This window comes from Gymnodraco acuticeps, unplaced genomic scaffold (assembly GCF_902827175.1).
Source record: "Gymnodraco acuticeps unplaced genomic scaffold, fGymAcu1.1, whole genome shotgun sequence".
Taxonomy (NCBI): domain Eukaryota; kingdom Metazoa; phylum Chordata; class Actinopteri; order Perciformes; family Bathydraconidae; genus Gymnodraco; species Gymnodraco acuticeps.
Genome location: NW_022989985.1, coordinates 3,234,092 through 3,258,399, shown reverse-complemented (window position 1 = coordinate 3,258,399; position 24,308 = coordinate 3,234,092). Strand labels below are relative to the sequence as shown.

The window sequence follows — 24,308 nt, the reverse complement described above, 5'->3', positions numbered from 1 at the left end:
TAATCATCAATCGTGCCGCCATTTGCTTTCTTTTCTCATCAAGGAGCTGACATGCACAGAACAAAACAAACCAAACAAATGGTCTTTAGCTAACCATCTGACCCTTTCTGACCCCCAGTCCATGTTGTTGTGTTGGGGGTTGATTTGATTTACTTGTTTTGATGGTCTGTGGGGTTTCCTTATTGTTTCAGTTTTACTATTATTTTGCTGCCCTAAGGACAAATGGAAGTCACAACATTTGCTCTTATGGTTTTTTTCTGTTGTTTTAACAGGATTGTGGGATTCTGTAAATACCTTATAAAGTTATCTAATCTTCAAAATGCAGGCGGTTCGTTGTTCTAACGTCTCGTCTTTTGTTTTCCACTCTAAAGATCATTGGGAACTCTTCATCACATGGAAACTCTGATCGCCTGGACCACTCAGGAAGGAGGGCGGTTCACATCGGCAACCCCCCTCAACAGCGGCAAATCCCATCCATTGGTTAGTGAGGTCACCACATGAGGAGAAGCGTCATCCCACCTGCAGGGCCACTGATGTTTGTGCTATTTATACCATGTGTTTCCCTTACCCATGTGAGCCGAGCTGTACATCTCTCCCATAGAGCTTAACTGTCACGTAGACCTTTAATTTGTGGGGTGAATGCACACCCTGTAGCTGTCCATCCTCACAAGCTGGAATCGCCAAATGTTCACATGCAGTTCTGCAGGAAAGTCTTCCCAGATACACTCCCTATGCCTGTGTTTACTGTGGGTTAACATGTTTACATGACCAACCAATTTGACCTCCCAGCATTGCTGTTTTACACCCAGTGACTCCAGAGTGAAACCTGTTGCCTTGTACACCCCCCCACCTCAGGGCAACCCCATCATCCTACTGTCTCAGCATGAGTGATTGGGCCATGGGGTAGAGCAGAGTGTGTGTGCGGGGATCTCTGACCATAACGTTGTGATTGGTGTCTTCTGTAGAGATCACCATGGACAGTAACAGTGAGGGGAGTGAGGGGAACCTCTCACCCGTCAAGGAGGATGTTAACTATGGCAGTGTAGCTCGGCGCAGGATATGGCGATCTTTGTCCTCAGAGGATCAATATGGTATGTGGTGCAGCTGACTATGACAATTCACCTTGACAATGCCAGAAAAGGCCAAGAGTCGTTTTTTGAACACATGCAGTAATATGGTGGCCTTTGTTCTGTGCTGAACAGTTAGCCTCTATAGCTTAGCTATGCTGAATAAAGCATGAATAAAGCTGACGGGGGAAACCAAGACTGGCCCCTTTCCCGCTTTTTGGAGAATGAAAATCCCTTCCCTGTATGTACTCCTACACCTTCAATTCCTAGAATCCCCAACTCACTCCTACTCTTCCCGTTCACCCTCCATATGCAGGCCACTCACCACCCCACAGTAACTTACCCCGACCTCCTCTTCTTTTCCTTCTCCTCCCTCCTTCATGAGCCAGTAGCCCGTTTGCTTTAATTTTGCATGAGCCGTTTACAATACAGTGAGAAGGAAAGACTGAAACACATTTCACATCTTCAAAAAGTCACCTTTCAGTTGCTTAGTTAGTATTGGTTGCAATACCTCTGAGCCATCATCCAGACTTACAATCTGCCATTGAAACATTTAACATGGTGATCCAAGGGAAGCATGGGGAACTGATATCAGGTTCATCCCTTCCCCCTCACTGATATCTGCGATGCCAGGAACTGCTGGGGCAATTGATGTGTTATCTCCCTTGGGAACGTGCCTCCTTTGTCCTTTTCTCGCTGCACATTGTTTCCAGATGTGACCTCAAAGCATGCCTGTAACACCTGCATTTGATATAGGAATGCTCTCCTCATCGTGTCCAATCCAGGGAAAGCATGCATGTTAATTAGCCTCTGTGAGATAAGGCAGTGAAACAGCAATGAACAATAGTGCAGTGTTACTCGTGTCCTGGTGTGCACAGTCAGTTCAGTTTCCCTTGCAACCTGAAATCTGCTTGACATGTGTTTCCTGTCTGTGCTGTGCTGTACTGTGCTCCCACCGTGCTGTGATGTTTAGAGACTGTCACGCCAGCTAGCAGAGATGTGTGAACGAAGAACCCCACCATGTGCCACGGTTGCACCGAGCCTTTTTCTGTAAAAGCACCCTTTGCTTTCAGTGCGGGAACCCGACTGGAATATGGTTTCCAAAGTAAAAGAGATTAAAACAAAAAGCAAGATTTTCGGCTCTTTTTTCACACATGCATCTCATCGCCCTCTCCCCTGTCAGCTCTAACAAAGAGACATCTTCTGCTCTCATTGCCTCTACAGCCAGCGTGGCTGTATAAGGCTGGTAGTAGCAGCAGAGGCCTCCTCTATGTTTCAGACGGCTATGGCGGGCGGCGAACCGGGCGGGGACGGCGCTCCCCGGAATACTACGAGGAGTCGGAGCCGGACGAGATGACGCGTGTGTTCGTGGCTCTGTTCGACTACGACCCCATGTCCATGTCTCCCAACCCTGACGCTGCTGACGAGGAGCTTCCATTCAAGGAGGGCCAGATCATCAAGGTGCAGTTCTTAGACACTACAAAGACCTATAGACGGATTTGTTTCATGCATAGCAAAAAAATAAAATGATGCTAGATTTCTTGTCTCTTTAAATCCTCTATGCCCAAATGTTGTCTTGGCGAATGCCTTTACTGTAGAAGTGCCTTTTCTAATCCTTGTTTTACATATTACCTGTTTCTGGCATGCCTTTCTTCCCCTGACACTTTGTTGTTCCTTTAGGTCTTTGGGAACAAAGACACGGATGGTTTCTACAGGGCGGAGGTCCGGGACCGAGTTGGTCTGATCCCTTGTAACATGGTCTCTGAGATCCAAACAGAGGATTATGATATGATAGACCAGCTCCTTAAACAGGGCTTCCTGCCACTCAACACTCCTGTGGAGAAGTTAGGTGAGATGTTTTCCTTCTGCACCGCCTTGCATTCTTCTGTTTTTTACTTTGCCTTTATACCCTCCCTGACTTCCAACTTCTGAACTGTCTTTTACTGACATATTTATCCTTTCCTTTGCTCTTATTCTTTTCTGCTTTCTTGTAAAGTGAACTGTGACCGTTTCAAAGATGGCCGCTCAATAAATCGCAGGTCCAGAAAGTCCAAGCGAGGTCTGTGTCCTGTGAGATGCTCTTCTGCTCTTTACTTTACTGCTCCTTTCCTACTCCTCACCATCTTTTTTCATCTATTGACTGCTTCAAACTAATCTCTAATATATATTTTATAACTAGGCTTACCATAACTAAAAACATGAGTGTAGTTTAGCTTGCAAGCCAGATTATGACATTTCAAAGCTATCATGTTTCATCACAGCTCATCACAGCTCATCACATCCTTCAGGAAAGATGATATGTTATTTCCACTGATTTACTGTTTTTCTGTTTATTATCACTTGTTCTCTAAATAGAGAGGAACAGGCGGAGTGGCCGGCAGCATCCGATGTCCACACGAAGAATGGTGGCTCTGTACGACTACGACCCCCGGGAGAGCTCCCCTAACGTTGATGTAGAGGTACTGCCCTCCTGTGGCTCACTTTAATCATTCTCTGTCACCACCATCATGTAAACAGATGCATAAAGCAGTCAAAGCACAAAGATGAGGATGTTCAATGTTTTGTTTAATGATTTCTCTACTTAAAGTCATTTTGGGAGATAAGCATATTCACTGTGTCGCCAAGCTAGATCAGATTGATGCTAGTCTTGTGTCTGTCAGGTAAATATGAAGCTAGCCAGAGAATGGTTAGCTTAGCTTAGCACTAAGGAAATAAGCAGGGCGAAACTTCTAGACTGACTCTGATGAAATGTTTAAATATACAGTATCTGCCTCTGTATTCTGTTACTAGCAAATAACTGAAATTAGCATGTTATACCTAATTCGTGTTCAAGTTCTTATTTTAAGACGGTTGCACACAGAGCCATTATTAAACTTCCATGTAGTACACGGTGTGCACTATGTGTACTTTCTTTAGTGAGTTGTGTGAGTTTTGACGGGGTAGTTTTGTCTAGAGTTGAACGCGACTGTTCTGCAATTATAGGAAGTAAGAATCGCATCATTTGACCACTTCTTCTTCAACTCAGGCAATATGTTACCAAAGGGCTACAGTTAGCATTGTGTAAGATACAGGATTGAATTACTTTCCCGTGCTGTTTTTTTGCCCCCCACCCCCCGTTCACTTACTCTCACCTTTCTATTGGCACTGGCACCGACACAGTATGAGGGCAACAGACTGAATGAGGAGGTGAGTGAGGAAGAGGAGGGTATGGTACTGTCTGCTCTGTGTGTGTATCCTCCCCCGTTTGTTGGAGTGCAAACGAGGAGGTGGCTTCAGATGACGGGCCCTGGCGGTCATGAACACAGCCCTTCATGCGTTTCCTCAGCCAGCATCTCCCCTCCTCAGTTTGGTCCATTGTGTCGACCTGTCTTCTAAATACTGTACATACACTGTGTTTGGTCTGTGTGTTCTGACCCCCCCCCCCCCCCCCCCCCCCGTAGGACAGATGTGCCCAGTGTGTTGCAATCCTGTCTTCAAAGTTCCAACATGTGATGCATCGACAGTTGCAACAGTCCGTCTGCAGAGACTGAGTTGACACTCGTGTTTAAGATGCATCACATTCATTTGGAGAAGGAAGCACAGCATTTCAAACCCCTCCAACCCCAATACACCTGTTGTTTTTTAAACCTGTTTACTGCTGTCCAGTATCGTAATGCTCTGTCTCCTTTGACAGCCTGAACTGACTTTCTGTGCCGGTGACGTCATCACAGTTTTCGGTGAAATCGATGAAGATGGCTTTTACTATGTAAGTTCTAAACATTTCTATTTTCATGTCCTTTTAGCATCTGTTTCTGTTTTCCCCTACTATTTCAGAGCACAATGCATCTTTACAGGTGAACTACAATAGGTACAGTTTACACCAAAACACATCTGTGCGTTCATCATAGAGTTGTGAAGTGGGAGGATCATTTTCATTATCGACTATACTGCCAAAAAAATTTTAGATTCATTGTTTGCTCCTTTAAATGAAAAATGTGAAAAATATCCATCCAAGTTCAGTCTAAGATGATGTCTTTGAATGTTTTGTCAGTCTAAAACTGAAAGATATTCACTTTAACACAGCATAAAACAGAAGAACTGGCATTTTCTGAATTTCAGAGGCTTTTTGCATAACAAACCAAAAATGTCTATCAAAATAGTTGTGATTTTGTTTCTGTTGTTCAACTAATCGTTCAAGCCTTTTTCACACCTTGGCTGCGGCTCATTGGTAATGTAGCATTTATAGCAATAAAAAAAACATGTATGTCTTGGAAACAAAGGAGAAGTCATTAAACAGGTGGCCAGAGCTTGAGTGTACATTTATATTTTCTTTTTAAATGTATTGTAAATCAGAATCAGAATACCTTTATTAGTCCCACAGAGGAGACATTTGCATCGTTACAGCAGGAAAGAGCCACATAGAGCTTAATGTTACATATGTTAAAAAAAGCAAGTTATGATATAATAAAAAAATATATAATAAAAAATATAATAAAAAAAAAAAAGTAAAAAAAAGTGCTTTTCAAAAACCATCCAATACGTCAGCAGAGTTAGGAACTACGATTGTTGGCACCCTCAGTATATAGACCCATTCATTTCCTCCATAGACAATGTCCTGTGATTCATGTTTGGATCTGCTGAATGTACAAATCAAATCAAATCAAGTTTTATTTTTATAGCACATTTATAAACGATTTTTGGTCGAGCCAAAGTGCTGTACATATAATAAAAATTGCCTACAGTAGAGACACTTGGCACAAACTTGTGTTCATGCTTATACATTCTCGCATCGTCCTCCCATTTCTCAACTCTATTGCAGCTTGATTTGAAACTGGGGCGATACTCTGAAACTGAAGGGTAACATTGAAGGTTTCTCATTTCTCTAATTCCCCTCCTCGACTCCTATCCTCGTGTCTTAGTGCCGCCCACAGGAGATGCGAGTGGAGGAGCCGAGGAGGGAGGAGGGGAAGCAGCAGGCGGTTAGAGAAATGAGAACTCCTCTCCTCTGAGCGGTCATTTTAAAGAGACGTCCATTAATGATGACAGGAGGCACAGCACTCTGATGGACAGATGTGTTCATGACGACTTATATATTTACTTTTAATTCATTGACAGTGCGGTATAATGAGACAATAACAGGCTACAGATGCGGACATATACACACACATATATATTTATATAAATATATACAATTTCAGAATCAAAGAGCACTCTCATAATAACGTAACACAATCAGAGACTGGATATTTCCCCCCCCCAGTATTAAAAGTAAGCATAGGACACCAAACCAACTGAGACCTGTCTGTCTGCCGCATCTACGCACTGTACAACACACACACCTACACACTGTACCACACACACACTGTACCACACACACCTACAGCTCCTAAAGCATATAATATCAGAATACAGCTGTTGTGTATTTTATTATGTGAAGCACTAAATGGTCTTAGAAAAATATCGACTCTTTGTTTGTAGATATCTACTAAACTAAATACAAATACAAATAAAGAGAGTAATGTAGGCCTGTTATACTGAGTGATATACATTATACACACTGCTCTGCTTTCTGCACCGACCTCACAGCTGTTCTTACTGTAAACATCGTGTCACCGTTCAAACAGTTAGTAAAATAATATCCAGGGGATGCATGCAGAGCTGTCATTGGCTGAGATAAGTCCGCCGTGCGTCACGACTCTTTGAAACATCTCTGTTGCCGGAAATACATCCGCGGAGGAACCATCAGTGTATCCTCGGTTATAGCTCCTCCAGAGAGCCTCCTCGATCCTCGGTCCTCGATGTGCATTCGATTCGAGGAGTCGAGGAGGGCGAAATTAGAGAAATGAGAAACCTTCATTGAAAGCTAAACTCAGATGTGTTTCACTGTCCTTGTGTGCTTCTCAGGGCGAGCTCAATGGACACAAGGGACTAGTTCCTTCCAACTTTCTAGAAGAAGTGCCTGACGATGTGGAGGTTTTTCTCACTGACTCACCATCTCGATACCCCCAGGACACTCCTGCACGGATAAAGACCAAAAGGGTACATGCTCCTTCGCAGTACTAGCCCTCTGTCATCCATTTTCAGTTCCCTCTATCTCTTTTAGTACCATGTCTGTGCGTCTCATTGAAGTACAATGGGATTTCTGACTTTGGAGCATTACACTGTAAATAAATAGATGTCTAAGATCTATGAAAAAATAAAATTTTAAGACTAATACTTGACAGAGGTACTTTTATTTTTCATGTTTACCGCTGTGAAAGGGGGGGGGAGTTGTGCATTGTATAACACATGGATATTGTATTCATAAAGCATTCTCAATGAGAGTGACTTTTTACTTGTTCTGTCATGTCTTGAAAAAGAGCAGTTAACACTTTTTGCACATGCGTATTTAGCATTCTAACAGATGCTTTATGAATATATTCTGTGTCTGATCTCAAATAATTTATAATAGAGTAAATAGTTTTGTTGTACTGAAAGATGAACTATGTAGTCTGTAGCTCAGCATGTCCTATATTCCAGATGCATGAACATTTTCTAAAAAGAAGAGTCTAGTGTAGTACAACTTTTGTATCTGCTCCTGAACGCCTTGTTTTGTATATTGCTTTCTTGTAAAGTAGCACGCAAAGGTCACTTAGCCTATGTTGCCATCAGAGAATAATTTCAGAAGTAATGATTTACTAAATGTAAATATGTGATGTTATTTTTGTGTTTAACAAATAATGCAATTGTTGAAATATGAATAGGTGTCATCAGATATTTCTTTCCTTGTGTTCTAATTTGCCATTTGTCATACTGCAAACTATTGAAATTCCATCACCATATTTTGTTTTATTCCTTTTTCTCACCCGCTTGGCAAAACAGAAGAAGAGTGTTCATTTCACACCTTAAAGGCTCTGTTTCCGTCACGTAAGTGAGCAACTGAGGATACCAAGATTACGCTCCCCTCGTCTAATGCAGATGTCAAGGGTACCCTTAGCGTCTGGTATGCAACATGTGTTTTTTATCTGACATTCCTTCAGTGCTGCCATGCCTTTGGGTAGTCTTAGATCCCTCTTTGTTTCACCTCAACCCTCAATACTGTTTGTTGGTAGGCGACCGTCACCCCAGCCAATGCATTAGACAAGAAGTATGGTATCTTCAGTTGTTTCTCTGAGTGTTGTACATGACAATGTTCGTCTCCTGCAATAAGTCTCCTGCTGTAACTCATGGTAAGCTAAAAGGCCGTAGTTTCACAATTACATGCACTAATTCAATTTAAATGAATAGTACTTAAGACTACTCCCAGTGCAGAAAACCCTCAAATTCTATGCAAAACTCCAAAGAATGATACCATGAAAATATTGAATTTGGATTTGCAGTTCAAAAGTAATTTGGGCCAATTTGGGATTGTTTTCTTTTATGCAAAGAATAATGTGAAATGGTAAGACAAATTACTTTATGCAAATATAATAACAGTCCATATTTATCCAATCCGTAAGCATTGAAGTTTAAAACAGTGCTAATGCTGTGAACCAAGATTAACTATCACAGTAAATTGCCAACTGATCATTATTGAATTAAAGCGAGACTATAACATTTTAGCTGACTAACGGCTACAGATGAGTCAGATTATGCTGAATTGCTACTCATGTTCAGCATTTAGAAATCTGACAGTTATGTTCCAACCTACCTAATTTACTGCTAACAGTAGCCACCATAAGGTGAATACAACTCTTTATATGCAAGTGTAGGCATGTTTTGTTTTTAACAGTCCCGCTTTAAAGTCAGCATAATGAAATACAAAAGATTTTGATACGTTACATGTTCTGGTGTTTTAACCACATGTTTATATAAATGGAATCTTTGACCATCTGTCTTTCCAAAGTGCAATTTAAAGGAGCCTTTTAGCTCATGATTACAGAAAAGGAATGGTGACTAGTAGTTTCTCTGTGACCCAGTTGTACCAGTAAATATCCATATTTAAGGGGAAGGAAAGTGAATGTGATATAAACATGTCCCAAAATGCAAATGTGTTGAAGTGAGAGGATTTGCCCTATCCTTGATATTTATTGTTGGGGAAATGTTGTCGACAAAATAATGTGAAAGTTAGTGTCATGCTTACATTTTGTGTTGTTGTAGCTAATTCCTAGCAGCTTCATAAAAAATAAAAATGCTGATTCTCCCTGATAGAGGGAGGGGGCAGTGTATCTTTACCTGAGTGCACGGGACAACGTCCAGGGAGGTAGACTTCCGATCTGTGGTGGCCCTGCTGAGGCAGAGAGGACTTAGGAGTCGGGGAGTAGTGACTGAGGGGGGAGGGACGGCTGACTTTTTAACACCCTCAACTGTCCCTTACGGGTCTTCCATTAGGTTCCACTGGAAAACTCGGGTCGGCCCAGAAGAGCAGGCCCTCCCACAGAGCGCCCGCACCCCCCCGGCTCCGGCCCTGCCACCCTGTACTCCTCCAAAGGAAAAAAGGACTGCTCTCCAAAGGAAAGACACTGTTGCAAGGACTTGGCGCTGTAAAATAATTTCTCCACATACTTCCTTGTAGTGTTTTAAAAAAAGAAAAGCTTAGAAAATGCTTTATTCTTGTACATCCATCGTATACTAGAATATTTGTATTTTGTTAACTACATATTTTCAATATATATTATGATCCTGAGACCTCGTTGTCGGCCGGTATAGTATTCAGTATCTTACCTCCAAGTCTGACTGATGTTTGCTGACAGAGACACGGCCAGGCAGTCTGCACATTGTGAGTTACCAAACGTGTCACATTATGAGTCCTACCTGTGTCTGTGTACAGAAATCAGAATGTCAATCAAACCCAGAAGGATCAATTTAACATGGGTGTTCAGTTTTCAATCCGAAGAGAGTTATTCCACACAGCCAGTTGCATAAATGTATGAGAGGTTTGCATGCTTTACTTCAGCACATTCCCTCCTGACCCCTGAGAGAGCATGCAGTACTATACTACAGCATGGCTGTGCAGTATACTGTGACAAATCAGCAGAATTAACTCCTATTCTTCTGCCCTGTGATAGAAGAAATGTCCCCCCCCAAAAAACCTTAAAAGAAAAGGAAGCACATGCTGTTCCTACTACAGGATCTCTGCAGCCTGAATGGAAATGCCTAGCAGATCCAACCTTCATGTATTTGCCTTATAATCGCACAATGGTTAGTTAGTAGTGCCCAGTAGTGCGCACTGCAGGTCCATGCATTCTATTCATTTACATCGGTACCTTCACATAAACATGTTGATCCTGACCTGTGATGTGCAGGGTTTCCATCAGGACCAGAGCTCACATGTAACTGTCCAAGACTCCTGTGGGGACGATGTCTATCATGGTCAAGACTTTTAATTTTAGAAAATAGATTAAACAAATTCTCTCTGCATCCCAAATGTTGAGGCTGAGTAAATGTACTTGTTTTTTAGGTAACTGTTTTTAATGCCGCACATCTGGTTTAAAACAATGACTACTCTACAGAGAAAACTATATTACATTAACAGATCAAATAAATGGAAGTTGATCTTTGTGCTATAGCATCAACAAATCCCTGTTATCGTACTGCATTTGACTAACATGCAACACTTCACTAGAAGACTAAGGTTTCTGTTAACAGTGAGACACAAGGCTACCTCTACGCTGCCCTAACCCTTCTTACCCAACATTTATTAGATCTCAAAAATGTTTATTCAAGCCAATCTGTCTGTTGATGCCTGTTCAGTGTCCCGATTTAGGGTGCAGGATACAAGAACTGTATATCAATATATATCTACACCTTAATGTAGAGTAGTGAATGTATGGTGAATTGAAAGCCAATGTATTTTTCAAAGCTGCCCTAAAGGATAGTGCAGATGTCCGTCTTAGTGCGTGAAATGAAACCGTCCATCTTTATTTCCTCACTTCATCCTCATGTATCTGAAAATCTAGCCTATTTTTTCTATGACTAGAGTTGAACTGAAACTGCCAAAAAAGAATGTATGCAAAACATTCTGTAATACTTTCTGTACAATTCTCGTCCGGACAGCCTTGTTAACCTGCGGTAAGCTGGCGTTCATCCTTCCTATGTATGGACCATTGCTTCTATTCATTTCGAGTGACTGTTGCTCTTTTTGTACTTTGTCCATTTGTAAAATTGTTTTTAAATGTTTATACTTGATTTTCAAACTGCCTTTTTTGTACATTTAACTTTATAATCAAACAGTGCAAGCTTTCCCCATGGTGTCTTGAAGACCATTTTGTTTTAAAAGTCTGCAATTGTGTGCTAGCTTTATGATAAGAAATATCAGCCTATATTGGTGGTTACAAATTATTGTGTGGGTGTGCATGTGCAATCTTTTCTAGAAAAACAAACTAAATAAATTTGATATTTTGTAATGTTTGCATGTGTGCTTTAAATGAACACAAAATACTTAACTCAAATGTTTATTAGAACATTATCAAATGTGAACAAGAACTGCGTAAATCAATACACAAGGTTACAAAAATGTAAAAAAAACTCTGCTTTGGCAAAACTTAAACACGACCATGCCTTTCCATCAGAAGGCAACTTAAACGTCAGAACAAAACGCTCGCCCTTCCTCCTCCTCACTATAGATAGAAGAGCAGGTCATCCAGCTTCATGCTGGGCTCCCTGTGGATGCTCTGGCCCACCAGGAAGGCCATCTTGTGGGCGTACTGGCACGGAGCGGGCACCCTGATGATCCCCTGAAGCACAAACACAGAACATAAACCAGAGCATATCAACTCTAACAATCACTGGTTGACCCTTAGCAATATGTTATTAGCCAATTCATGTTGGTTCTGGAAAACCATTATTTTAAAGTAGATATGAAGAGAATTAAGTTACTTTTGACCAAATCCCTCAGTATTTTTGACGAATTTTCTGATTAAGAGAAATGCAGAAGTTAAGAAGTCTGTTCAATTCTGAATGTAGCATTACTTCACTGCAGCTTTTAAAATCAAGACTGAACAGCACTTACATTATTAGGATATCCAAATATTGTAAGACAATATCTGTCCTCAAGTCACCATAATAATGTTAAACTGCATGGCCAGCCTACCTGCCAGTTGTAGTACATGTGGCACAGCTTGTAGGTGAGCCGCTGCATGTGGTCAGGCTTCAGGCCGCTGCTGTCGTACACTACGTTGTAGTGGGTCGGGGCAACGCTGCCAAAGCGGACATGCTGGCTCACGATGTAGAAGTCATACCTGAAAGGTTGCAACAGTTACCTCCTACTACTGAAAATGTTTAGAATAATGCAGGGCCATCCAGAAACATACCACTCTGGACGGGTGATGACTGAGTCCACCACGGTGCCTGGGGGGGGGTTGGTGGCCTTCCCAGTGACGAGGCTGAACAACCTGCAGCTGATGCGCTTCTTCACCACCACCACAGTCAGCTTGGGCCTATGACCAACAGAGGGAGAGGCCCCATCAGAAAACTGGCCATTTCTGGTATAATGAGCTCTGTTCAAGTCGTTAGGGTGCTTCCATTACCCCACTCAACCAATCAGGGATCCTTCTCAACACATAGCCAAACATTACTTACGCCAAGTATAAAATAAAGTCCTAAGATTCAAGCCTTGTGAATGCTTTGAGAGGGCTCTTAGAGATGAAGTACTCACACGTAGTCTTGTCCCATGGACTTGATGCAGTCCAGGATCTGTGACACCTCGTAGTCGACCACGCTGTGCAGCTGGCCGTCTCCCACCCCGTCTCGGTACACAATGATGCGCGAAGGCAGGCAGTTGTTGAACTTCATGTAGTCTTTCAGAGCACCTGGAACACAAATGAAAACATTATAGCACCGAGGCCAAGATTTGATAGAAAATTAAAGCTAGGTCTATCTCTGACTATCTTCAGAGAATTCTGAAAGTAAACTTACCACACAAGGCCATCTTGAGTCCGTCCATGATTTCCTGCCCTTTGTGCTGCAGCACACACTTTGAATACCACCTTGACAGAAAATAAAAACAGCACGCGACTTATTGGTTGTGTTGTGGCACTAAATCAGAGGGGAAACATGTTACGTGAGGAAAGAGGCTACCCCTCAGATTAGAATACACGGCCTCTGTTATAATATGCTTTATAGTTCAATCCAATTTAAATGTCGAGACAGTAAGGTGCTTTCATAAGGATAAAAAGGCATGTTTGTTTCGCCATGCGTTCATGTACCAGAGCGGAGGCACTGGTGTAATGTGTACACGAACAGCAAATAAATAATGCTGAATTAAGAGTGTTTGGTATCATGATCGTGACAGAAGAACAATGTAGAAACTTTTGAGGGGTTTGTCCGTAGAAACGTACCTGCTCATGCTCTGGTTGAGGCTGGCAACCAGAGCTCCAATGGACCTCCTCCCGGCCGAGATGTCATGGTAGCAGTCGATGCCCACAATCATCAGCTGTTTGAGCTGCAGAGAGAAGGGCAAGTTAGCAGCAAGCGTCATGTCCACGTTTTTTCCAAACCACATTCATCAGCACCTTCGGGTTTCACCCAAACTTGAAACTAATGAAAAGCAGTAAATCGTCTGAATCCCCCAACGAGGTGTTCAATTTTGGGTTCATTATAAAGATGTGGTGGGTAACTACCCAACGGCAGGGTGCCACAGTCCGAGTGCTACATTTTTAACAAATCAAAGTCATTCCGTTGCTTCTCTGTAGCGATCTACCCATGCCTATCAGACAGGCTGCCACACGCTTTTAAATCGCTTCTTAAAACCCACCTCTTCTCCTCAGCGACGTATTAACATCTTTTAGAGTGTTGTTTTTACTTGTGCTGTATCATTTTTTGTATGTTTTGTTTTGACAGCACTTTGGTCTGGAGGTTTAAAATGCTTTATAAATATAGCTGTATTATGTTTAGTGAAACAATTAGCTGTAGCAGTGCTACTCTCTAAAACAACTTAACTCACTCAAAAACTACTATCTCGTTTTTCTAAAACACGCGTTAAGCTTTAATTTCTTCAATGAACAGATGAGTTCTTGTTCTTGTACAACTTACAGGGATTTCCACGCTCCAGAGCTCTCCTCCAACCTTGCAAGCCATCTGCAGAGCAATTTTGGTAGCTATGGTCATGAGTGCCTGGGGTTTGCTGAGGGTCCGGGCCACCACACACTGGCTGGGGGTGGGGCAGTCCACACAGAGGTACTTCTTGATAGAGTCATACTTATCCTTCCTGTTGCTGGCGAGGACCACCACCACCTAATATAGAAAAACAGCATGTCTCATTTAGCTTTGAAGTTACATGCTATTGGGAAAAACTGGATTTAAAAGACATCGATTCTTTCTTCCGCAACATTTAAACTGTTTTACCGCAAAGTACCCGTTTGAGATCGCCATCATCCATTTCTGTAGGTGAAATATTTCCATACAACTTGTGTTTCAGCTCCTGATGATTTTATCTCCTGCCCCTCGTTCATTTTAAGGACGATCAGCCTGGCTTTGTTTGTTTGATCAAACCGATTAAAGAACAACCGATGAGTGGTCCCTGTGCACGTTTTCCTTTTGCAGCACAACAGATATAACTTGAGGTGCCTAATTGAAATATTGTGCAACCCTCAACTAAAGTAATACACCTGAGTTTAAGCATGATATATTCAGCCACTCACCATCTGTGTTTGGGGTGTCACGTTGTGCTGCAGGGCTCTGAGGAGAGACTCCAATTGGTCATCATACTCGATCCTAAAGGAAAAGAACAGCTTGCAATAACTAAATGATCATAAAAACCATCGAATCAGGGCCGTTCATTTTGATGGTCACTGGTCTATAAAGTCGCTGCTTTTTGTTGCAGTGTTTTTTTGCTGAAACTCACATGACGGCTTTCTGCATGCGGATCCCGAGGGGAGCGGAGACTTTGCCGAGGGTCTGCATAAGGGACATCGCTTCGTTGACGTTACGCCGGGTGTGAAACATGAACCACTTGTCAATCGGAGGAGAGCTGATGACAGGCATGCCACGCATCTCTTTGGCCCATTCAGCCATCATGGGGTTGAAGTCATACTATGGGACAAAACAATTATTTTAACCCTTTTACAGAACATAGAAATGAATACATTGAATTTATTTAGAAAAATGTATTAATGCAAACACAAGCATGTACTGTACCGATCTTGATCCCTGGAAAATCCTCTCCCCGGGGAGGACTCGGCCAGTCATTTTCAGGAGTTCCCTGTCAAAGCTGAGTCCCCACTTGTCCAACTCCGCCTGAGCGTCAGTGTTCCTATGGAAACATGTTTGGGGTTCAAATCAAAGGCTGGTATCATAATGCCTCAAGATGTGGAAAATGGCACTTTTGATGTGTACAGCCGCCTCACTCAAGTAAAAAGTGTGTTGATTAGACCTGTTCAGTTGGCTGGCCATTCATCTCAGTATGTGTAAACAGGGATTGTCATAGCCGACAGGAAGTGTGTCATGCTTTTAAACTAAATGTTGCCAAACCTAGGAATTAAAACTACTGTTTCAATCACATTACGAAAGGAGGCTAGAGCGATAAAATTAAAAAATATCACAATTTAACAGATACTGCATTAATACTGTCACTTTAATAGCGCTTTTTTTTAATAGTTTAACGCAATGCGTCCTGAAAGATGTCAAATGTGGAATGAACCGCTGCATCCAGTTCTCTTCATACATTAATTGGGCTTGCATCGTTGTGGCCACAAGTGCACAAATATCACCTACATATGCAAACTGGCGACAAATCTGTTGAGGCGTGACTCCCTCTGTTGTGGTTCCAATTTGGTGTGTTTGTCCAAGTCCTTCATGATGGTGTAGTCAGCTCGCATCTTGTCAGTCAAGCCTGTCAAACAAAATGAGTTTATTATCAAGTAAGGACAAATGTCACCAAATGTTTAGGCTTTACAATGGATCCAGAAAGACTAACTGCTGTCACCAATAACCACACAAGGACTTCTGAGTGCATCTTCACTTTTTTGCTGTATTCTTGTGATCAGAAAAGTAATCAAGCCCGTTAAAACTGACAAATTGTGTAACAAGTGACCTGTTTCCGTAATAATCTCCTCATGAATAAAAACATTTGATACCATGGCTATAGCTGAAGCAGAATAAGATGGTAACCTGTAAGGAAGCAGAGCTCTGGGATGAGCATGGCCGGGCCAGGAGGAGGGCCTTGAGTGGACCCCATCTTCTTCACATTGCTAATCAGCAGCACCTGGTTGTTATCACGGATGTCCAGGCTGTATTGCTGGGAGAACAACGTTTGGATATCAGTGCAGACTAGAATAAGGTTGACATTTAGGTTCATAACTTACTGGTGGGGCTTTAAATAACATAACAGAAAGCAGTAAATGTTCATGTCTTTAATACAACATTTATTAAATTGTGTGTGTGGGAAGTGCATGTGTTGAGGCAGAAAGCTACACCAATGACTGTTACAGTTGCTCTGATCTTTGTGTTGAGTGCATGAAACTTACAGACTTGTAGTAGTCCTTGAAGGAGACTTCTTTGTCTGCCTTTGTGAATGTGTTCATAGGAGTGTGATCCCATGCGATATCATCGATCCTGTAGGTCTTGTTGTTGTACCTATTAAAAAAAAGGTATCGAGAGAATACTGATACATACATAGTGGATAATCCCTTCCAAGCACAGTATTATAAATATGCACATTCATTTAAGAAAAATAAGTGGCAGATTAGGATCCTACTTGGTGAGGACTATGAGACCAATCAGCTCCTTGCCGCAGATCTCAGAGAATCGCTGATCTCCAGTCTTCTGCCTCAGGTTGACCATGAAGTCCAGCACCGTCTCACTACGCAGGACCTTGTGGCTCACGTCAGTGCACAGCATTATGGCAGACTCGTACTGCAGGATGGTTGTGGTGTAGCCTGGCCAGATGGTGAGCCTAGGACAGACATACAGGCTTAATGTGTTTCTGCCTAAAGCTATTGAAAAAAAGTAAGCCTCAACGTCTGAAGATTGCACATCAACTAAACCCTGCTATGGCTTCTTACTGGGCTTAAGTATTCTATGGAGTTTGTTTTTTAAAAGCAGACATCAGTTTTCCTATTATATTGCGTACACATGCACTTGCCATTTTGTTCTTTAAATAGGCAAAAGCTTATGTGAGAGTTATATACCTGTGCTGTGGGATGTTGAGTGGATCCTTGGGGTTGTAGTAGTTGCGTCCAATCTGCTGCATGTCAAGCATTCTCAGGATCCTGAAGACATTATAAAACATTTTTAAAAAACACTTTAAAAAAACAGACATTTGGAGTTTCCAATAAGAAAATGGTGAAATGTATTGTTATCCAAGCCTTTAGTTTTGGACGTAATGATTAAGTAAGTTAATTCAAGTATTGGCGCATGGTACATTTAATTTGGCTGATGCAATACAAATGTATGTTCCAACTGTGCTTACCTTCTGAATATGATGTTGTAAAACTGAATGCACACCGGTGACGTCGGTGGCAGTTCATTTGTCAGAGTGACAGTGATCTGTACCTTTTCTCCCATCCTCGTCTCACTGTGGAGCAAAGTCTCCTAAACACAAAGCAAAAAGGTGTAAAAATAATAATAATTACACATTAGATCGGTGAGAACAGAAAGAATAACCGTTTAACCTCTTAAGCCCCAGGCCTGTTTTTCAGGTCTCAGGCTCGAAAATGACAAGCCTTCTTTCTCGGACATGAGGACCGAAACAATTACAAAAACATTGATTACCATCCAACAGTGAAAGTAAATAAAGATAAAAGTTGTGTAAATGTTTTTCATTTGCCGATTTAGAGTACCTTGTTCTGCAATCTTTTAGGCAAGAACAGCAGAGCTCCATCAAAGCTCCGTGCTGAGCCAAGCGTTTCCTCGTGCTGGAAGAGGAGTGCAGATCTCAGGCGACGGGCCTCCATTGGTGGGTTGAAGTCCACATGGTACTGATACAGCACCCACTGAGGGCGGGACAGGATGCGGAAGAAGTTTGCTGACAACCGGATGGCTTCACCAGATGTTCCTGAGGAAGTGTTCACACAGTTAAGGATTAATATCTCTCCACAAATTATAAAATGTACTTTTATTTAATACGTTGGCATATATTTTTTGTAATGATTACTGACCAGACTTTGATTCCTTAACATGCTCCATAGCCATTCTGGTGTTAACTCCTGCATCATTAAAATCTCTGCGGCGTCCACCCCTTTCTCCAAGCTTCACCTGTTGAAATCCGGCTGAAATCTGTAGAACAGCTAACAAAAACAAATCCAGACTCAAAACTTGATTGCAAGCATTGTGATGCAATACTCAAACTTGAAAAGTTTAAAAAACACATATGCAAGAATGGTGCCATATCCTAACGGGTATTACTTTTCCTTATTTGATCAATCTAATTTCCCTGAATGCAGTCCTTACCATCGCCATATTTGCTGGTCTGGAGAAGGTGTGGCCACATTTTCAATTACCTTAGAACACTTTTCTGTCATACCACATTTTTAAATGCATTGCCACAGGCTTTCAAAAAAGCACGATCATATAGGAGAAATACAGATATCACGATGTTTGACGATACCTTCTGCCGAAAAGGGACCAGGAGCACCTTTCTGTCTCCCTCTTCCGACCAGCTGTCCAGGATCAGGTGGGGGAGCTGGCTCTCCTTGAGCCAAGGACTTCAAAAAAGAAAGCAAATGCTATTATTTATGTGCAATATGTGGAGCTCTGTTCAAACTAGTATGAATATGCCAAACATATTTGCATCAAAGCAGCGGGCCTTTATTTCTAGGGATGCTCCGATCGATCGGCCGATCACATGACGTAAAATACATGACACTTTTCTCTGTGCGCGGCAAAACAAGCTCGCCAAAATAGCTTCACTAATCTGGCAGTATTTTAAGGTGTCCGAAAATGACAATAAAATAGCAGTATGCAACGTGTGTGAAGCAGAAATGCAGCTGCACCCGCTGTGACGGAGCGATGAGCAGAGCAACACACACACTAAGAGTTAGACCCAACACACTTAGCTATTTTATCTACCTCTGGAACAAGCTAAAGTAGTTATAAATATTAGGGATGCACCGAATATTCGGCCACCGAAAATGGTTAAAAAGGCCCTTTCGGCCGAAAGGGTTTTAGCACCGAAAAAATATCACCGAATGTCAGAACAGGCTTACGTTGGTAACCTAACGTGTTGTTGTGATGACGTAATAAAGACGCGGCGACCATGCTCGCGGCTGGCTCACAGGGGGGGGGGGGACATTGACCTTTGTCATCGAGATTGCCCTGAGCCTTTAACAAATCGTATTAAATAATCTGATGACAGACTGTAAACAGAATAGCTGAAATTTTAACAAACTAAATAACTCAGTTACCTCTAATCATTAACCCATGTTTGTATAATGGAGTTAACTCCGTGTGTTGCTGCTAGCATACATAACACCTGACGTGGAAACGTTACTCGTGGATGGGGCTACAGAGCTGCTAGAAAGACGGTCGAACCCGGTACATTCCTCCGTCTGCATGCGGTGCACTTTTGCTAAATGTTTAGACAAATTGCTCGTGCTTACATGCTAAACTCTTATTGCACTTATGGTAACAAGTATTCTCCACATCGAGACGGGTAAAGTTTAACCACACCTCGGAGCGCGTTCTCTCCGCCATCTCCGCAGTGTGCTCCGCTGCATGTAGCAGCTGCGTGTGTGTAAACTGCCCCGCCCCCTCGCACACAGACGGGGGAGAGAGATCTCGTCTGATCGAAAATACATCATAGACGCATTTGTTGTCTTTGCATATTAGAAACGAGTTGGCGACACTAAGACTGCGATATCATGTTTTTTAGCAATAATACATGACATATATAAATGTACTGTATGCATTCAAAAGTGCTGAATAAATGTTTTATGGACCCATAATAGTGATTATTAGTTAAGTTAAGTTAAGTTAAGTTAAGTTAAGTTAAGTTAAGTTAAGTTAAGTTAAGTTAAGTTAAGCCATAATCATGTCTATTTCCATAATCAGGTAGCTGAACAACATTGGTAAAAAATGTATACATTATATATATATATATATTTCTATTAATCATTTTCGGCCTTTCGGCCAACTGTTTCCTATTTTCGGTATCGGCCAATAATTTCCCATTCGGTGCACCCCTAATAAATATATTTATTCTTCACTGTCGCGTCACTCATTACTGGATCAGTGAGCTGCATGAGATACTGACAGGCTGTCGAGAGAGAAAGGAAAAGAGAGCGCTTCCGCTCATTTCTCCCGTGTTATTATCCAAAGTTAATGTAAACTTGAATAATTTACTTCATTTGAATGTAATAATTATGTTGGTTGTGGAAGCGCCAGTGAATGAGCCCCATTAACTGCATTTTAAACATCACTTTTAAATGGAAGATCCTCATAGGCCCCACCCACTCGATCAACCTGCATCCCCATTTATTTCCATGTCCTTACTCCAGCAAACTCTAAGCAGGATTATGGAATTTATTAAGATTTAGATATAATTTATACATCAGTTTTTTTTTATTACTATATATGCATTAGTCCAATGATCACAATTTTACTTTAAAACAAGACACAATGAAAGAACATCTCGATTCTCTAAAGTTTTGTAATACTCATAAATGTGCTAATTGCTATTGGATGTCATTTTAGGAATCAAATTATGATTTAAGGAAATAAATGCCACTCTACTATAAACGATATGTCCAATTACAGTTAGGGCTGTGGATCATCAGTACCAGGCATGATTATTCAGTAGAGGTTTTATTACCCACCACAAGCAAAATAAGATTTACTCAAATTCCTTTATATACTAACATACATTACAGATATAAAAACTTGAGTTGATAGTAATCCAAGCGTAATCTACACTAATAATGCCTTCACTAAACATGCATATGTTGTAATAAAGTAGTCTCACAATAATCAAGGAAATATACACGTTTTTGATCATGCATAAATGACCCTGAGGCCGTTTCTCAATGTCGAGTATACCTGCTGCATAGCCATTATTTCAAGTATACTACGTCATCAAGTGGCGCTGAATGCTGGGCATTTAACATGCATTTAAACAGTCCTTCGGCGCCACTCGATGATGTAGTTTACTTGAAATAGTGGCTCTGCAGCAGGTTTACTTGACATTGAGAAACGGCCAGAGTTTACAGTACACTGCACTTACCGCTCCAGGTGCTGTAGTCTCTTGACCACGTGCCCTGCCTCGTGATTTAGCTCGCGCTCTACCAGTCATTTTCGGACAGTCTCAAATCAAGCAGCTGTTCAAAAAAAGAATACAAATATAATTTTAAAAAAGTAATAATATATATACACACACTGTTTCATAATTATCTAATGTTCAGAGAGAAACTTGACCAATAATATATATAAAAATAAAAACAACAAAATGCTTTACAATAAGCAACATATTTTCATTTTGGCAGACAAGATGGCACCTGCTATTTTCTATTAGCGGATGAAAATTAATGATGGGGCTGCCCAGTAGTAATACCAGCTAGCTTAGCAATTTAGCTAAAATTAGCATGCCAACAGGACATAAATAATGTTGCATCCATTATTAAACATTCATGTAAACCAGCTAGCTAAGCAACGAAGCTAATATTAGCATGCTAACAAAGGCTACCGCCAAATAATGGAAGAACATTTGTATAAAACACTAATTTTCTGACAATGCTGCATAGTGACATTAAAATAGAGTCTCACATCTTCATATCGCATGCCAAAAAAAGAATGTTTTTTTATTGTGTTCGGACAAAAACTTGTGACAAATAAAATGGATTGTGCAAAATGTCTTAAGGAACACGTGTTTAATTTTGCAGTCAAGATGGCGCATGCTAATTAATGGTCAGCATTAGCCGATGCTAAACCAGGTAGCTTAACAACGAAGCTAATATAGCATGCTAACAAAGGCTACCGCCAAATAATAGAAGGACATTTGTATAAAACGCTAATTTTCTGACAATGCTGCATCTTGACATTAAAATAGAGTCACATCTTTATATCTCATGCCAAAAAAAGAATATGTTTTGTTATTGTGTTCGGACAAAAACGTGTGACGAATAAAATGGATTGTGCAAAATGTCTTAAGTAACACGTGTTTAATTTTGCAGTCAAGATGGCGCATGCTAATGAATGATCAGCATTAGCCGATGCTAAACCAGGTAGCTTAACAACGTAGCTAATATAGCATGCTTACAAAGGCTATCGCCAAATACATTCGGTATTCCTTCGCATATGAACCTTATATTGACATTTATAGTTATCAATTTAAGCCATGCACCAAATTCACCACAAGCTATGTTGTTCACATGGTTGTCGACTGATGGTCAATTAAAGTTAACACCAAGGCTAGGACCTCATGGGCAATGATATCATTTCTATAAGCAATACATCTGAACTTCGGCAAAAAATCTGATTCAGACATAACATTTAATGTCAATATCACCGTACGATGTATACGTTTTAATGTATTTAGTGTAATACTCACTTTTAAAGAGAAGCTCCTTACACCGGACTACTCGATGAAAGAAATGGTCACACAGGTGCATCTACAAATGAGGCGCAATTTCTTTATAGGCCTGTTTACTGCAAAGATTAATACGCTTGCAAAGATCTTTAATAATTCATCCAACTCTTATTCATTTAACATACGGCATAAATACCTATTAATGTTTTATATTTCGAAATAAATCAAATAAAGACCTTTTTCAAGGTTTCCTTACATAATTAATTTAAAAGAGCCTATGGACTACTTTTTTTAAGCGCATTGATCTGTTTAACCTTGTGCTGTTGTGTCTGCACTTTTTTATAGTGCTATCTTAATTGTGACCGCTAGATGCCAGTATAGCCCACACAGTAAATATACAGACTAACAAACACTTACTTCACTGAGTCTCATAATGAAGCAATGTTACACTTACTGAAGTACTTTAAGCATCAAACTGACAAACAATTGAGATTTTCACTTATGTGTAAACCACAACAATAGTGCAAATTACGACTCTCTGTATAGGCTTATAATGCCATATGATCTTCAGTTTTTGAACATTAAAACTGTTGTGAAATGTAACTAAGTAGCCCACATGTAATCAAGTGCTTTATTTAAGTACAAATACAAGCCTTTTAACTTTACTATAGTTTTTCCATTCAATTCAGCTCTATACCTCTGCTATGGTACATCCCAGAGGCAAATATAAATACTTTTTATTCTGACAGCTTTATTTATTATTATTTATAACATCCTTTCTAAAAAATTCAAGGATAAATAGTTCCTCTCTGTGTTGATAAAACCTTTCTACGTCTTATGCTAAACAAACTATTTAAAAAATGTGGGTCAGCTTTAAAAGTAAAAGATTTTAAAACTTTAACGCTTACATAAGGTACGTTTTTATTTTATAATGAAATGTGACACGCCATGTATATTTTATAGTTTTGGGTATAAGGATCAATTGTAGTCATTGTGAGCAAGGATCCATCACAGATCGTGTTATTCATTAGTTGAATGTGTATCTACTGTATGTACATTTATTTACTTATTTGTATAACTTATTTGTATTTATTTATTGCTTTCTTGAATTTGTAGCTGCTTTAATAAGTAAATGTGCCCTGTTAGGAGCCATACAGTTCTTATAAATAAAGTCCTATGTAATCTTGGCCTATTTATGCCTGTCAGTAAGGCCTAAATGGATACAGGCTGAGAGTAGGAATCAAAATACAGTAGGCCATGATTATTCTTAAAAATATTGACTATAGTTGAATACAATGTTGAAACTATTTGATGATGATGTCTAAGATTAATTAACACTTGATTATCTAAAGGCTTTCTCTAACACTTGGGCCTTTTGTATTGATTTTTTATTTCACTAATCTGTCTAATTTAACTTGTGACCATGATGAATATTGAAGGATTTATAGATGTACATGTTAAGAATGCTTTAATAAAATCATCATATAATCTTATTACAAGGAATTATTTCTATACAAATGTTTCCTCTTTTCTCCACATTTCTCGGAGGGCTTTTTCAGAAAGATATCTGCAATGACTGAGAAATAAGAGTGATTACAGATTCAGGGCAGTAGTGTCATCAAGCATTATTGTGGGGTACAAAGGTAAAAAGTCACAAGGAGAGTGAAATAAAACACATCAATCTAATAGGTTGTATGTATGAGCATAAAAGTTACACACATCATTTTGCTAAATCCTGAACAATATGACATAAAACGCCCCACAACTGTGATAGCTTTGATAACATAAAAAACACACTATCTCTTAAAAAACAACAAAGGCCACTGAACTAGAGTCAGAATGAAATA

At 40.5% G+C, this 24,308-nt stretch overlaps 2 protein-coding genes across 2 annotated transcripts in view; one reads left to right on the top strand and one right to left on the bottom strand.

Moving 5' to 3' along the window:
* rimbp2 (RIMS binding protein 2) overlaps window positions 1-11,410 on the top strand; it is a 102,336-nt gene extending 90,926 nt beyond the window's left edge. The window contains exons 19-27 of the mRNA XM_034212509.1: window positions 372-480; window positions 2,347-2,528; window positions 2,748-2,916; window positions 3,064-3,126; window positions 3,423-3,526; window positions 4,227-4,253; window positions 4,741-4,812; window positions 6,951-7,085; window positions 9,396-11,410. Of these exons, the coding sequence (XP_034068400.1) occupies window positions 372-480; window positions 2,347-2,528; window positions 2,748-2,916; window positions 3,064-3,126; window positions 3,423-3,526; window positions 4,227-4,253; window positions 4,741-4,812; window positions 6,951-7,085; window positions 9,396-9,551 (1,017 nt within the window). The 3' untranslated portion in view covers window positions 9,552-11,410. The remainder of the gene's footprint in view (window positions 1-371; window positions 481-2,346; window positions 2,529-2,747; window positions 2,917-3,063; window positions 3,127-3,422; window positions 3,527-4,226; window positions 4,254-4,740; window positions 4,813-6,950; window positions 7,086-9,395) is intronic.
* Window positions 11,411-11,445: 35 nt separating this feature from the next.
* On the bottom strand, window positions 11,446-22,552 carry piwil1 (piwi-like RNA-mediated gene silencing 1). Its single transcript, XM_034212547.1, has 21 exons — window positions 22,483-22,552; window positions 21,160-21,253; window positions 18,550-18,646; window positions 18,101-18,229; window positions 17,783-17,997; window positions 17,413-17,534; window positions 17,132-17,212; window positions 16,699-16,896; window positions 16,469-16,577; window positions 16,113-16,239; window positions 15,717-15,834; window positions 15,141-15,255; window positions 14,848-15,035; window positions 14,645-14,717; window positions 14,037-14,237; window positions 13,343-13,446; window positions 12,921-12,991; window positions 12,661-12,814; window positions 12,317-12,442; window positions 12,097-12,244; window positions 11,446-11,740 (listed from the first exon to the last, which is right to left on the bottom strand). The coding sequence occupies exons 2-21, from the start codon at window positions 21,226-21,228 to the stop codon at window positions 11,624-11,626; spliced, it is 2,562 nt and encodes an 853-aa protein (XP_034068438.1). The 5' UTR covers window positions 21,229-21,253; window positions 22,483-22,552; the 3' UTR covers window positions 11,446-11,623.
* Window positions 22,553-24,308: the final 1,756 nt, after the last annotated feature.

What these genes read in the sequence shown, in the direction of transcription:
- piwil1 (XM_034212547.1), bottom strand. Translation starts at nt 21,228, where the DNA reads ATGACTGGTAGAGCGCGAGCTAAATCACGAGGCAGGGCACGTGGTCAA. An exon ending in CTCAACATCCCACAGCACAG is followed by an intron (nt 16,897 to 17,131) that starts GTATATAACTCT and finishes TGTCTGTCCTAG; the next exon opens with GCTCACCATCTGGCCAGGCT. An exon ending in CTCAACCAGAGCATGAGCAG is followed by an intron (nt 12,992 to 13,342) that starts GTACGTTTCTAC and finishes TTTTCTGTCAAG; the next exon opens with GTGGTATTCAAAGTGTGTGC.